Raw genomic sequence first — 16,355 nt, forward strand, 5'->3', positions numbered from 1 at the left:
TAAAGTCTTTTATTTGATCTTTATATTCATCAGCTCATGCATCTTTTAAAATTAAGAGACAGAATATCACTTGAAACATTTTCATCTAAAGTGTGATATATCTTATCATGCTGTTACTTTGAGTTTGCTCTTTTTGTGAATTATTTTCAAAAACAGAGGTTGCGTATAGTTACTAAAGACAGTTTATCAGGAACATATTAATGGTGATTAGATTCAATACTTTGCTATGAAGTTTATTTAGAATTTTCCTTACCACCACCAAAGATGAATGAGGTGAGATCCTTGGATCTGTGGTTTCCTTCCCTAGTGGTCATGGATGGCTATGTATCTAATTTGAAGGTAGGAAGATGCAAAAAAAAAAAAAAAAAAAGAGAGAAAAATTAGAAATGATTATATAACAAATAATATGGGCAACTACTTAAAAAAAAAAGTGTTTAGTAGAGGTGGCTGGGTGACTCAGTCCGTTAAGCATCTGCCTTCAGCTCAGGTCATGATTCCCAAGTCCTGGGATTTATCCCCACATTAATCTCCCTGCTCAGTGGGGAGCCTACTTCTCTCTCTCCCCTCTGCTCCTACTCTCTCTCACACACAAATAAATAAATAAAATCTGTAAAAAAAATGTTTAGTAAATCTTTGTGGTGATATGATGCAGTTTGGGGAAATAGGAAACAAATTATCATTAGTGTTTTGCTTAGTGTGTGGGCTCCTTTGCATTAATTATTCTCTGGGAAGAAATTAAACATTTTGGTGCTTATATTCATTCCTTTGGGTCTCTCAGATGCCATTAAATAATGCACTACTGTTGGCTTGACATTTACTGAAGCATCAAAATAAAATGCTGCTGTAGTTGAACTGTAAATGGCACCTTAGAGGACTCCATGAGCTAATGCAACCAACATATCAAGTACAGTGATGACAAGCCATTTACACACTATAATGAATTGATTGATTAAGTCACTGAAGACATAAGCATTGACAATATTAAGTCCAAGTATTTCCTATTTGAATACAGTAGTCCTAGTAGTACCCCCTTATCTGCAGGGATATGTTTCAAGACTCCCGGTGAATGCCTGAAACTGGATAGTACCAAACCCTATATATACTGTTTTTCCATATACATACACACCTGTGATAAAATTTAATTTATAAATTAAGCACAGAAAGAGATTAATAGTAACAAGCAATAATAAAATAGAACAATTACAACAATATACTCTTAATAAAAGTTATGTGAATGTGGTCTCTTTTTCAAAATATGTTATTGTATTGTACTCATCCTTCTGAGATGATAAAATGCCTATGTGATGAGATGAAGTGAGGAAAATGACGTAGGTATTGTGACATAGTATTAGGCCATTATTAAGAAGGAGGACGAAGGATCATCTGCTTTCAGACCACAGTTGACCATGGTTCACAGAAAGTAAAAATGCAAATAAGGGCGGGAGGACAACAGGGTAATAAATCACTTTTAAAATACAGTTTGATATTACAACAAACTACAGATATAGCAAGATAAAGCAATCTAAAGATTTAAAGAAATTAAATTTAAAGAAATTTAAATTTCTTAAATTTAAAGAAATTTTTTTAAATTTAAAAAAATTAAATTAAATTTAAAGAAATTGTGTTTTTTTTCTTATACCTTATATAATTTGTGTTAATTTTATCTGTACTTGTGCATCCCAAGTACACTTAAAAATATATTCTCCTTGGGCTTTTAAATAATGAGCCTCTACTTCTGTGAATCAGCCTCTGCTAATTAATCACCATTAATCTTAGATATATCAGTTCCCTATAGAAAAACAAAAACAAAAAATCTTACATATGCTTATGTAAGATTCTGGAAATTTTGATGTATCTAATTAAAATGGCAATAAAAACTGGTACTGTAGTTGTTTTATTTATAAAGTAGACTATTTTAGAATGAAAAATAACTCATGGTATTAAATTAACTGGTACATTTGCTATATAAGAGTTTGACATGCAGATAATCCATCACCCTAAAATTGAGACAATTGTGCTAGAGATTTTTCCCTATAAATAAATGTACAGATTCTTTAGAAGTCAGGGCAGTAATGACCTTCATACTCTTTTTTCCAGCTCCGAGTTTTCAAATTGGCAAAATCCTGGCCCACCCTGAATATGCTGATAAAGATCATCGGCAACTCAGTGGGGGCTCTGGGCAACCTCACCTTGGTGTTGGCCATCATCGTCTTCATTTTTGCCGTGGTCGGCATGCAGCTCTTTGGTAAGAGCTACAAAGAATGTGTCTGCAAGATCTCCAATGATTGTGAGCTCCCACGGTGGCACATGCATGACTTCTTCCACTCCTTCCTGATTGTATTCCGTGTGCTGTGTGGAGAGTGGATAGAAACCATGTGGGACTGTATGGAGGTCGCTGGCCAAACCATGTGCCTTACTGTCTTCATGATGGTCATGGTGATTGGAAACCTGGTGGTATGTAGTAAAAACATTTTCCTTATTTTCAGTAAAAGAAATGTAACCATAACCAAAGTATGTTCAACTGAGAAATGTTTTATATGTTTTTGGCTTTTTAAAATCAATGCTAAATTATTCATTATTACAGGAGCCAGGTATAGTTTAGTCTATTGAGACCTACATCAACTCAATTTTAAATATTTGTTTATTATTTATTGTCATTTTTCCAATTTTACATAATTGACATATAACATATAATGTATAGCGTAGAACATGAACTCTTAAGAATGCCTCTGGAACCAAAGTTGTTCTTCATCACTATATTTCTTACTATTCCATACAGAGGGCTATTTCTGGCTTTTATCTTTTACTTCTTGTATTAAAGCATGGATGTGTCACTAAGAATAGTCACTCATTTTATTTTTAAGTTATCAACAATAGTATCACTTGAAGATGTTTCAGATTTGGATTTCCTGCAAATTGGAGTTAAAAAAAATAATGATCATCTCAAACCATTAAAAGCACATGAGTTATTTGGTGCCTAGAAACCACAGTATCAGCAAGTAACATTGACTCAAGAATCACTTATTTTCATGTCATATCATATCATGAACCATTCCCAATACAACATTACTAAGTCCTGGAGGCATAAAAAATGTGATAAGAAGATATATGACACTACGAAATGACCTACTCAAATAGGAATAAAGAAAGAAGTAGCTAATGCATGTCGAAAATGTAAAAACAGAGTGCCGAATGTCAAGTTCACAAAGTGGAAACATTGCTTTAGAATGGCAAGGTTAATGAAGGCAGGCTTTATCAAGAAGTTTGAACCTGAATTATCTTTAATTAAGATATATGATTTAGCTTGGTAGAAAGAAAAGTAGACTGTCACAAACCAAGCAACAGTGGACCCAATGGATGGGGAGGAGAAGACAATAGACTCAGTGAGAGGCATCAGGTTCTTATACTTTAAACATTAAGTAATAATTCTGAGTTGCTTGATTGAGTTCCAATCCAGTGGACTAGAACAAGGACTGACATAACCATATTTTAAAGTATGTAATTTATAGACTTATTTTCCTTCCACATAGAAGTTACCTCCAATTCCCCAAAGGAAGAGAAAAAAGGCAAAAGGTTATCATTTATTACTGTTCATTTTCAGATTTCGGCCTCCTCAATATTAGCTTAGATAATTCAGACCAATTCTTGTAGTAACGAGAAACATGAGCACTGTGCAATCTAGAAATATGAATGGTGACTTAAAACAATAAATATTTATTATCTCTAGTTTATGTGGCTCATAAATTCAGGAGCAGCTTAACTGGGTAGTTCCGGCTCAGGGTCTATCATAAGGTTGTTGTCAAGATGTTGGCTAGAGCTCCAGTTATCTTGACTGAAGCTGGACGATCAGCTTCCAAGAAGCCAGCCTCTTGTAGCTTTTGACAGGAAGACCCAGTTACCTGTTGGCTGTTGGCACAAGGCCTCAGTCCTTCTCCACATGGACCTCTCCATAGATAGAATTGTTGACTATCTCTAGGACATGCAGCTGGTTTCTCCAGAGCAAGTGACATGAGAGAGAAGGCAAGGAGAAGGCTTTCTTTGTATTCTGATCTTGAGATCCTATACTGTCCCTTCTGCAATGTTGTATTCATCAGAGCTAGTCACTAAGAAAAACATGCTTAAGAAGGAATTAGGTTTTAACTTTTGAACGGAAGAGTAGCAAATAATTTGTAGATATATTTTATAACCACTGCAATTCCCAATACAATTTGCTCACTTCCAGAGAAGTACAGGATTGCATAGAACAGGGAGAGATAGTCCTGGGGTTACACAGAACAGAAACAAAAGGTCATAGGCTTGTATCATAGATCTGGTGTAATTTCATATATATATTTGGCATATATTAGAAGAAAAGAAGAAAAGGCAAAGAACAGAATCCTTTATGGCAACACTGAATGAACAGATCAGACTGCAGCAGGGAATCCATAGTAGGAGTGGTAGAAAGTAAGTGTAGAGCTAGACTGTGTAGAGTTTTAATTTCTGAAAAGGACAATTGTGCATAACAAAGTTGGACTTTTTTTGTAGGCAATTCAGAGCTACAGATGGTTTTTTATTAGGAAACTAACAATGAGCAAGTGGTATTTTGCTACAATTTATGTAGCAGGAAAATGCAGAGTGTATTTAAAGAGAAAGAAATTCAACGTGTCCCATATTATCTACTAATTTACAGAAATAAGACAAATCTAATATGTAATTGTACAGAAGATTCAAATTGAAAATGGAATTTCAGAAGCCTCTATATCTATGGATGACATTTAATATAAATTTGAATTACCATAGGGGCGTCTGGGTGACTCAGTCAGTTAAGTGTCTGTCTTTGGCTCAGGTCATGATCCGAGGGTCCTGGCTTGAGCCCCATGTCAGGCTCCCTGCTCAGTGGGGAGGCTGCTTCTCCTTCCATTTCCGCCCCTCCCCCTGCTAGTGCTCTTTTTCTTTCCCTCAAATAAATAAATAAAATAAAATCTTTTAAAAATTTTGGATTACTATATATGAACAAAGAGATATGGTCTGTGGGCACCCTGGGTAGCTCAGCTGTTTGGCACTTGCTTTTGCAAGTGTGATCCTGGAGTCCCGGGATGGTTCCTGCGTCGGGCTCCCTGCATGGAGCCTGCTTCTCCCTCTGCCTGTGTCTCTGCCTCTCTTTCTGTGTCTCTCATGGATAAATAAATAAAATCTTAAAAAAAGAGAGAGAGATAGTCTGTAAAATAATCATTTCCATCTACATGCATACATTTATTTTATTTTTTTAAATGATTTATTTAAAAAGGATCCTGATGTGGGACTCCATCCCTAAACTGGGATCACACCCTGAGTGGAAGACAGATGCTCAACACTGAGCCACCCAGGCGTCCCACATGCATACATTTAAATTCCGCACCTTTAAGGAAAAAAAATAAAGGCTCTCCTTTCTTTTTTGACTATCAGGTTGAAAAGTTCCCACTAAGGGGGGCATTTGATGGAATGAGCACTGGGTGTTATACTATATGTTGGCAAATTTAACTTAAATAAAATTTAAGAAAAAGAAGTAAAGAACAGCTCCCCCTTTTGTTATAACCCAGATATGTTTCTGGAGCTAAGGTCTATCACATTTACCACCAGTAAGGAAATGTGTTCATATTACATTTGCTTAAACAAGGCAGAATGAACTTGATGTGCTGCCTCCTATAATTCTTCTTTTTCATCCTCACCAAAGAGAGAAAGGTCCTCCAAAGGCAAGCTGGCATAACCTCCTTTGAACTCACGTAAACTTCTTATCATGCTCCACACAAGAAGTGTCAGTAATCACTGCCACGAGCGGTCCACAGGCAGGACAGAGGTGGGGCCGCAAACTGCCCCATGCTTAAATCTAACAAGAAAAGGGAGCAAGCCATACAGCTCTAACAGTATACGACACACTTACAAATGGAATACTTGCCTCAGTGTTTTGAGGAGGAAATGGAAGTTGGCTCTCACTCTGGGAGGGTCGATTGGTACATATCAAGAAAAATTTCCTGATAGAAAAAAAAGACAGTTCTTTAATAAACCTTCAGAAATCAAATCTAGAAAACAATTATGGCACCAAAACTCAGTTGCATTATGGATAAACCCAAAATGTAGCATTTAATTTTTTCTTACATCTATTTTTCATCCAAATCATAAATTTAAAGGCAAATCATAATAAAATATGAATTTATTGGTAAAGGAGCAGGCCTTAGTATGAATCCCAGCAGCCATGGTATAGTGGTTGAGAAATGTCAGTATAGATTCACAGATTATGTGAAGTCCTTAATCTTATACATTTTTACATTTCTTATTACCATTGGTTATACTAACTTGTAATTGGTTAAATAAAGGAGCTATAGGCCTTATTAGCTTATTGAAAAGATAGGAATGTAGCAAGATTTTAGCATCCTTTTCATTGGAGTTCTACTTTAAGTCTTTCTGAGGATTCTTCTTTATTATTTACATTTTGTTTTTGGCTCCCTTTACTACTATATCCTTCTCTTATTCTATATGCTTGAATAATTGGAGACTCACAAACATCATCCATCAAATTCTGAAAAAAAATTATACAGCTTGGTCTTGTGCCCATCTGCGTACCCGATTCATTAGTAAATTACATTTTTTTTGAGTATATACAGTGGGTTTATAGTCACTAATATTTTCACTCGCTCATATCTGTGGGGCCTATTTTTTGGAGACTCAAGATACAGGCTAATTAGTAGATGTTTGCCCATGGCAATGTCTTGATTCCACAATCTTTAACTCAATATTAACATCATTATTATTGTATAATAACCATTTTTTATAGTATTTTCAGGCACTGTATAGATCTCGTGGCCATGATTTTCTCAAACAAAAACTGTGACTTTTGATCTAGCAATAGGTATTTTTTTTCTAATTTGGTAAGTTATCTGGTGTAAAAATTGGTACAATACATAACAATAAAATGATATTTAAATGCATTAGAATTATCTTGGTTTTAGGAATAAAATCATAATAAATTATCAGTGTCCTGGAAAATCCAGGTTATATGGAGAAAATCCTTAGCATCCCAAATAAAACTTTTTTTTTTTCTTTATTCATTGTATGGTTACGAGATAACTAAGTTTTATCTTTTGGAATTGAACTTAACTTAGAAATGTCAACTAATAGTAGTTTCAGTAGTTTTGCAATTACTAAAAAGGAAATAGTGTTAATAGTATTACTTGATATTGGCGAGGTATTTATTTCATTCACTTTTTTTCAGGATAGTTTATCATAAACTAAAAGAAATACCTATTAGTAAAAAATTAAATATAAGAACAGTTTTGAAAAATTTATAGTTAAGAGCAATGAAACAACACAATGTTTTGATCACCTTTTTTCCTATTGTGTTTAGGTTCTGAATCTCTTTCTGGCCTTGCTCTTGAGTTCATTCAGTTCTGACAACCTTGCAGCCACTGACGATGATAATGAAATGAACAATCTCCAGATTGCTGTGGGAAGGATGCAGAAAGGAATCGATTATGTTAAAAGAAAACTACGTGAATTTATTCAGAAAGCCTTTGTTAGAAAGCAGAAAGCCTTAGATGAAATTAAACCTCTTGAAGATCTAAATAACAAAAAAGACAGCTGTATTTCCAACCATACCACTATAGAAATAGGAAAAGATCTCAATTATCTCAAAGATGGAAATGGAACTACCAGTGGCATAGGCAGCAGTGTGGAAAAATATGTTGTGGATGAAAGTGATTACATGTCATTCATAAACAATCCCAGCCTCACTGTGACTGTACCAATTGCTGTCGGGGAATCTGACTTTGAAAATTTAAATACTGAAGAATTTAGCAGCGAGTCAGATATGGAGGAAAGCAAAGAGGTAGGAATTTTAAAATAAGATATTTTGATGTAATATATACTTTAAGCTATGAGTCTATGTTGAAGTTATGTTTTATCTCATTAAGAAAATAGGAAGTATCTGTTGACACACTTTCTGTGGCAAAATTGGTGATAGATAAATTGATGACAGATTAAAATGTAGCCAGACAAATTATAAGCTGACTCATTTTTTCAAATATTCACCATTTTGAGTTCTTGATAATATTAATCTTCAGATTGATATGAATTTCTCTCATTATTTAAAAATAATTTGACATTTGTAAAAATGCCTCAGTTCATTCCTTGCAATTTCTTCCCTGTAATTCTCCTGCAGTGGTGGGGTTTTTTTGCATATGTACTAGAAAAATACGTGGTGAGAGGGCAGTTCCAAGTCTCACTTGGCTTTTATGAAATATTTCATAAAATGGGATCTTATTTAGTTTGCACAGGCATTTTTATTCATGGAAAATCTGATTGGGATCTTGGCTTGATATTTACATTTAGTTTCATGTTTCTGAGGTAAATAATTTAAGGAAATGAAAGTAGTGATGAATCAAGCTGAAAATATTTATCCCTACTGAGCCAAGTGTGTGCGTGTGTTTGTCTACACAAACAACAATCCATGTTACGTTAGAGAGTGTGAAATTCTGAGTTTATCAACTATAGTACGAGTCTTGACAGTTTATTTTATTTATTTATTTATTTTTTGAGTCTTGACAGTTTAAAGTATTTTTTGATTTACCAGAAAAGTATGAGTACCAGAGTATGCTTTCGGTTTGTTTCTAGGTTAATAAGTACAGAGTTGGGTATAAGAGAAGAAAGAATTTAAAACCCTTAGTGTTTAATTGTTTAGCCATACAAAAAAAAAAAAAATGAAAACAGAATGCTCAGTGATTAAAGCTTGCATAAACAAATAATAACAGCCAAAACAAAGATTCATCCTTTCTTGTCATTTGAATTGATTGACAGAGAAGAGAAAGATCTTCTATACTATTTTCATTCTAAGAAAGATGAATGACTGGGGAGCTTGAGGCACTAAAGGATACAATTTAAGTAATCTAAGAGTCACAAAAACTAGAGATTAGTTAATAAAATATGGAACAAAAATATATTTCTATGAAGGAAACCCTAGCTATTTCAGTCAGTATTCCCGTATTGATTACGTAAAATTACTGAGTGTGCTGTATTTAATTCTTTCTTGTCTTAAGATAGATATTGCTAATTTGTTAAACATGAAATCCAGAGAAAGTTCAAATAGAAGTACTAGAATTAACATGTAAGTGACAAGGTCATAGCTATTAGTTTCACAGAATAAGTGATAACGATTCAAGGAGAAAATTATGAAACTTTATAGCCTGAGGCAACGAATAGCTGTAACTAGTTGAACTCAAAATGTTTGCTAATAAGGCCATTATTTTAAGATTTAATAATATCTTAATATATGGTCAATAAAATTTTGGATAAGCATAGTTGGATGAGCTATGCCGAGGAAAGGGTGGGGCCTAATTGCTCATATTACGCATAGGAATTTTTTTTTTTTCGCATAGGAATTGAAGCAAGCATTTAGAAAATAGAACTGGGTCATTAAATGTTATTATATATTCCCCTCTTGTTATCCTGACATTATACCAAATAGTAAATGTTTCCCTTACTGTAAAGGAAGTCAATTTTTCTTTTGATGTATGTTTAATTTTAGAATGTCTTATATAAACTAAGAATAAATTATGAAGAATTAAATGTTACAGGCATCAGTCAATTTAAACTTTTGGCTGAGTTCGAGTATCTTTTGAGGTGTAGTCAATTTGACATCCAGTCCTAATTTTCAGAAATCTTAAAGCCTCAGACAGACTTCTCCAAAACTACATGTATTTTTGCCTCACCTCAAACCATTGTGTTTGACACAGGAGGAATGTCCAGTCAAGTGGACAGGAAAATCCAACTCTTTTTCCAATTACTATTAAGCTTTTTCATTTGTTTTCTATTTGAATTAAGTACTCTAAAATAATAGATGTGAACTCAATACTTTGGAATTGGAGGCAGAGAACTGATCTGCCAGTTGGAAATAGAATTATCTTATTGCTTTAGCTGTAGAGTCCTTTTGATTCCTTCCCCCCATAGAGATTGTTACGGTTGTTAAAATTTACAATTTAGAGAAATTTTAAATTATGTCTTAATGTCAGACTCCCTAAATATATACTTATAAACTAATAAAATATTGGAGACATAGTCTAAGAGAAATGTGCAGGTTTTAATCTGTTGATATTTTATATATACTATACTAGTATATTTCTATATACTATATAGAAAACCAAAGAGATTTGAGAGAATTATCCAAGAATTCCAAATATTCCTACCTGAAGCATCTGTATAGTGTTCTGTCTTCTAGTTAGTTTTGTTATTTTGTTCTAGTTATTTTGTTCATTTTTTAAATTGATGGGATGGGGTCGTGCCATTAAATATCACATCTAGAGTAGTAAGAAATGCTATGAAGGTTATTGATATTCCAACCTAAATAATTTTTTTTATTAAAGGGAAAAAATGAGACACTTTGGAAAACTTTGGAATTTTTTTAAAAATCCCTTTATAAAAGGACAGACTAACCCAGTGGACTCAGAGGTTGTTTGGGTGTTTGAACTAAATCCTCTTTGTCTTTGATAAAGTTGAGTATTTCTGTAGATTCTCTAGAGTATACATATTATAATCATGTATGCTTTAACTCAACGTTATTTGACATATATAATGTAATTCCTTTCATAGTTTGCAATTTTGAATGATTAATTTCTCTTTTAGAGTTTTAATAATGTTGAAACCATGCTTGAATGATTATTTTTCAAAGTGAGATTTACTAGTGCAATATGGTGACCTTCACTGCTTACCATTCTTACTTCTCACAGGGGTAAAATCAAGCTGGAGCCATCAAGAGTGCCGCTCTGGTGTTTTTTAACCAGCCAGAGGCTCGTGCCACCACTTTTACCCAGGTTACCCAAGCAAGTTGTACATATATAAATATAATCAGTTTCTAAATGAATTTTGACTGGCCTGCATGTTACTCAGCTACATTCCTTGCCCATCCATTGGCAGTAAAATAAAAATATGCACAGCTGCTCTTATGCTGAGTCATATAAAGCATGGTCAGGCAAGTCTGGCAACCCTAACTTTTTTTAAAAAATGATTTAGTTGCTAATCTTCTTACATAGATTTTAATAGAAATTATATTCACTGAAAAATAAAAGTGCATGCCTTTATGGATTATTTAATTTCCATTTAATGCTACAGAATTTTGAACATGCTAAGGGCTTAAAGGAGAAATGGTGCTCTTTGAAAAACTTGCAGAAAAGCTTTCACTTCCCTGTTTTGTTTTATTTTTTAATATAGCTCCAGTGGTGTACTTTGTTGGTAATTTTTTGTTAAGTGTCATATTAAGTTTTTCTGAAGGGTAATCTGCAAACCAAAGCAATTCCTTATTCATGTTCAAACTGCCTAAAGAGTATTTTAATGTGATAATAATGTAAATGAATTGGAATGTTTATGTTTTGGCTGCTAGCAGCATGGGTACAATTTTTATCTGCTTCATTATAGAGAAAATGGAATTGCTTCATTTAGCAATTGACCAAAATATTTTACACTTAGAACATGATTCCCTTGGGAATTCTGTTGGTATTTACCCCTAAAACCTCTAACTGCAAGGAAAAAAATGTCTTTTGTACCTCCCAAAAATGAGAGAATGGTCTTTTAGATGGTATGTTCATTCTGAAAATAGATCTGGAATCTACCTTCTTTACTCTGTTGCTCCTCTGTCCTTTGTGATTTTGTTTTTCCTCGTTTCATCCAGACCTGCTGGGAAACTTTCTCCTGAAAAATATTATTTAAATATTTCATGCACTACAAACTCCTATGTAGGAAGAGAATCATTGTGAGCTCCTTTAGTGTTTTTAAATGAAAGGACTTCTCTTGTCATGTGACCATGGCAATGAGTGTAACCCTCTTTGGGATCCATTTGGTGGACTTTTGCATTTCCTAATGTTGAAGTCATAGTTTTGTACTCAAATATGTTAACCAAATTGGTCAATGCAATTTAATTATTTTCTTAAGGAATGTTAATTAAATACCTTGTCACTTAGGTGCAGTTTCCTTTTCTTCTTGCCATTAAAACTATAAAACAACCCTAACATAAGCATATTGGTCTCTCTGGAAAGGAGCAATGATTGTGTGATTCTCATAGCATTTTTTTATACTTTGGAACAAAATATTCAGTCTCTGGCACTCTAGATTCATGAAAGATAATGCTTTATATTTTTCAAGAATGACATAAAGTGGGACCCTAGATATATAATTGTTCACAACGAAACACAGATATGCATATACACAGGGACTAGAAAGAATTTGTTTCCTATAATATATTAATTCTTCAGTAAAGTGTGGGATTTGACTCCTTAGGATAACGGCTTGTTTTTCCCAGGTTCCTTGACAAAGGGAAGGCTAGTTTCCTTATTTTCTGAGTATTCCATTTCCCAAGTTCTGGTATAAAGGGGTATACAAGGAAAGTGATAATCAGATATTTTATCTACCAGTTTATTTAGGAGATTTACCTGGAGTACATGTGATGAAACACAAACTAAGCAGAAACTGGTTTAAATTGACTTCATTTATTCTTAACTCTCATATTATTACAGTTTTCAATTTCCTTGAATATGTTGCTTAGGAAACATTGTCTGCTCCCTAAAAGAGTATACTAAATTGCAATACAAAGGGTAGGAAGAGGGAAAAAGATGTGAGAGAAGGTTTAGTGGGACGGATTCAATAAGAATGCACTTATGATTTTATCCCAGAGAATGTTTAGTCCTCAAGGGAAATTTTTCCAGTAGGTTAGTGATCAAGGGAGAAAAAGGCTCTTACTACCCTTCATGTAAGAACTAAGTGGGCTGAACACGTGTATCTTTGGGGCACTATCTGCTGCGGGATGGGCCGATATGGTATAACTGTTACTTTTGCCACACCAAAACACTTTGAATCCAATTTATGGCTTAGAAAATTGTGTAATATATCCATTATAAAGAGAAAAATGATTTCTGGTTAATATAGCATAATAATAATGATACTTTTGATTTTGCCATCTTCCTTGTTAAGATGGCAACACCAACAATCCCTTTCTGCAATTAATGTGTCACTTTGGCCTTAAGCTTATCCCAAAGCAAGCAAGATTATAACTTTCATTGTTCTAGTGATAAGATTTTTCATAGAAAATAACCCAGAACTCCTTAAATATAAATTTGAATTAGAATCCATGTGAAACAAAGGATTGCCATTCTTGGGGGTCAGAATCTTTAGATACAAATATTTGATCTAATCTATATTTGAAGCTATTTCATTCTTTAAAATCCCAATTCCTTTTATTGAATCAGAGTAGAATATACCATTTTTTCTAAATTATATAAAATCTTTACTTATTATATTTCCTTAAAAATATACCTCAATTTTATAATGAGAAACAAGTGTGCCTATGAAAAAATAGCAAATGATGTTTTTCTCTCCCTTTTTCGGCTGTGATTAATTATTTTAAAAAATTCTTTTGCTTTTTGAAAGACTATTAGTTTGGCATGTCGATGTTTAATCGTAATATATCAATGATATGGAAAGTAAAAGAGATAGAATGTTTAAAAATACAAAATGAAATATTATGTGCCTTGATATTCATTTATTAGATCATTTAGCAAAATATTATTCTGTCTGGCTTAACTCCTATAGGAATCCAGCAGATTTTCATTGGAAGAGCAGTGTAATATGTGGTTTTCATAAAAACAAATGTTCATGTAAATATTTCCACTTGAAAGTAAATTATTGCCAATGCTATTCATACCAAGAAACAATTGAGTATTCCTGTTTGATTTACTATCCTAATATTAGAATACATCATATTTTGTTAAAATTTAACGAGGCAAGGGTATTCTAACAATATCATTTAGCTCATTTATTTCCTGATAAATAAGCACAAAAAAATAAAAAGAGAACTAAACATCTAAATTTTACCAAAGGGAAATATAAAACTTGCCAAGTGTAAAACTTGAAAGTATAGAACTGGTTCTATTTCTAGCCAATTCATATTTTGGTCTCCTACTCATGTGGCATTTTGCAGTGGATGATGCCTGGTTTGGAGCATTTGCAAGCAACTGTTACTTGAAAATTCTTCAAGTACATGAGTTCTACTAGTTCCACATAATGATGTATATTTGGCAGTTCTATTTGATGAATTTGTACCATAGTTATAATTTATTGTAATTATGACCACATCTGAAGCTGGAGTTTTAAAGTTTTAATTTGATTCCTTTGGTTTTTATGAATTCTTTACACGTTGTAACTTTTAGCCTACATATTTTATATCATAATATTTGCCTCTTATGTAATTTTAAGAAAGCCACTGAATTGATGTTTTCAAGAAAGATTTTATAAGTCAGCTTCTTACCTACATCTCAGTATTGTTTAAAGTTAACTCTTTGTTCATTTACTATTCCAATGAATATTTAGTTCTACTTTACATTAATACATATAAGAATATGAATATAAATTAACTAATACTAAGTTCATGGTCACAAAACATGGGAACCAATAATATCACAAGCACTATCTTGAACCTACAGAATTTAACTACGTATCACGTCTACTAAATATTTTATATTGATAAAGGTTGGTTTTACTTATGAATCATCAAAAAATTCTCTAGGAAATTCTGCTAAATTAGGTACAGAAAATCTAGAGTCCAGCTACTGACTCACTATAACTTATGACAAGATAATTAAAGCCACATTTCCTTCTCTAAATAGACGCTGGATTGGTTGCTGTTCCATATCAGAGGGAAGATGGAGAAGGAGAAGATTGCCTCTCCTTAAAAAGATTCCATTCAACAAGGGGACTACAAATTCACCTTTAAAGAGTTAAAAGAGGGATCTCTGGGTGGCGCAGTGGTTTGGCGCTTGCCTTTGGCCCAGGGCGCGATCCTGGAGACCCGGGATCGAATCCCACATCGGGCTCCCGGTGCCTGGGGCCTGCTTCTCCCTCTGCCTGTGTCTCTGCCTCTCTCTCTCTCTCTGTGACTATCATAAATAAATAAAAATTAAAAAAAAAATAAAGAGTTAAAAGAAAGAAAACCTTGTCAGAATGATTCAGTATATATATATATTCATATATTCAGAGTGATTCAGAGTTTATTAACTCCGGAGTTAAAGTGCAGTTTTCTTTGTAGACTCATTTTAGGTCTGAATAATTGAGAGCCTGATGTTGGGGGGGGAAAAAAAGAGAGAGAGAGAGAGCCTGATATTGAGACAGCACTCCTAATTCTAAAAGTTACTGGCCGTTATTTACACAATTCAGAATCTTAAAGGATTTATGTTACTCTGCACCTAAGTGGAAATATTATTTGTATTCTCTTGAATGTGAAAGTATCCAATAGGAGGTGTCAGAGGTAGTTACTGGCAGGAAAAAAAAAAAGAGTCCATGCACTGGTCATTTATTCATTTACTCAGCAAACATCTATTAAACACAAACATTGGTGATAGGTACTAGGCACACAGAAATGGCAAAAGTAGTATCTTTGCTTCAGAAAATTGAGTCTGGTGTTAAGACTTCTGGAGACAAAATAGTTTCTGGTAACCTGACCTTTACATAGACAAATATTTGACTTCAATAAAAAGACATTATTTCTATATTAGTAGTGTGGAACTGTACTAAACGAAAGGTATGATAGTTGACGTTACAGGGGTCCTCCTGGAACATTTCAAACCAACATTCACTGAAATTTGTTATCTGATAACCTTCCAATTACTGTAAAGAGCTAACCTTCATTTTGTTATGGAGAAGTCTATTCATTTATTCATCTTTAAAATAATATTTATTGAGTAACTGTGACATGCCCAGCACTGATATGGGCTGTAATACAGTCATTGACTAATGCCAGCCTGAGCATATGGAGTACTATGAATATGGAGCATCATTTTTTCCTTGGTTCACACCCAGGTCTTCTCCCAATCTGTATTTACAGTGCTATCCTTTTTCCTAAAAGGAATGTTTTCACTTCTTATTGTGGACTATTTGCAGTTAGATTAGGTATGACTAAGCTTCAATTATTCCGGTTACCATGTTTCAACATCCTGCAGATAAGATCAGTATCTTCAGATCCCTAATATGTAACAATTTTATGTGTTTCAGATGAATTGGACTGAGGATAATTTGGTCATTTCTTTATCAATTACATGTATGTGAACACAGCTATATTATCAAAGGATCTAACCAAAAGACAAAGGATAGGAAATTAAAAGTGTAAAAAATTAAAACATAGGTAATAAATATTCCTACTTTGACATTTCATCTTAAAACAAAATTTATGCAAATTTTAAGGACAAAGATATCATGATTATCTGTCTAGTATTGTGATACACCTGGTGAGCAGAAAAAGAATTCAACAAACCTCAAGCATTTTATAATGTATGATCCTTGATTTAACTGTTTTTTCAGTAAAATTAAAA

At 33.4% G+C, this 16,355-nt stretch overlaps 1 protein-coding gene across 4 annotated transcripts in view; it reads left to right on the top strand.

Annotated features, from left to right (window-relative positions):
- The window catches only part of LOC112916452 (sodium channel protein type 2 subunit alpha), a 136,544-nt gene that overhangs the window by 91,998 nt on the left and 28,191 nt on the right, over nucleotides 1–16,355 (top strand). For all 4 annotated transcript variants that reach the window (XM_025994126.2, XM_025994130.2, XM_025994128.2 and 1 more), the window contains exons 16-17: nucleotides 2,098–2,454; nucleotides 7,361–7,840. In XM_025994126.2, coding sequence (XP_025849911.1) covers nucleotides 2,098–2,454; nucleotides 7,361–7,840 — 837 coding nt within the window. The remainder of the gene's footprint in view (nucleotides 1–2,097; nucleotides 2,455–7,360; nucleotides 7,841–16,355) is intronic.

Source organism: Vulpes vulpes, chromosome 3, assembly GCF_048418805.1.
Source record: "Vulpes vulpes isolate BD-2025 chromosome 3, VulVul3, whole genome shotgun sequence".
Classification (NCBI taxonomy): Eukaryota; Metazoa; Chordata; class Mammalia; order Carnivora; family Canidae; genus Vulpes; species Vulpes vulpes.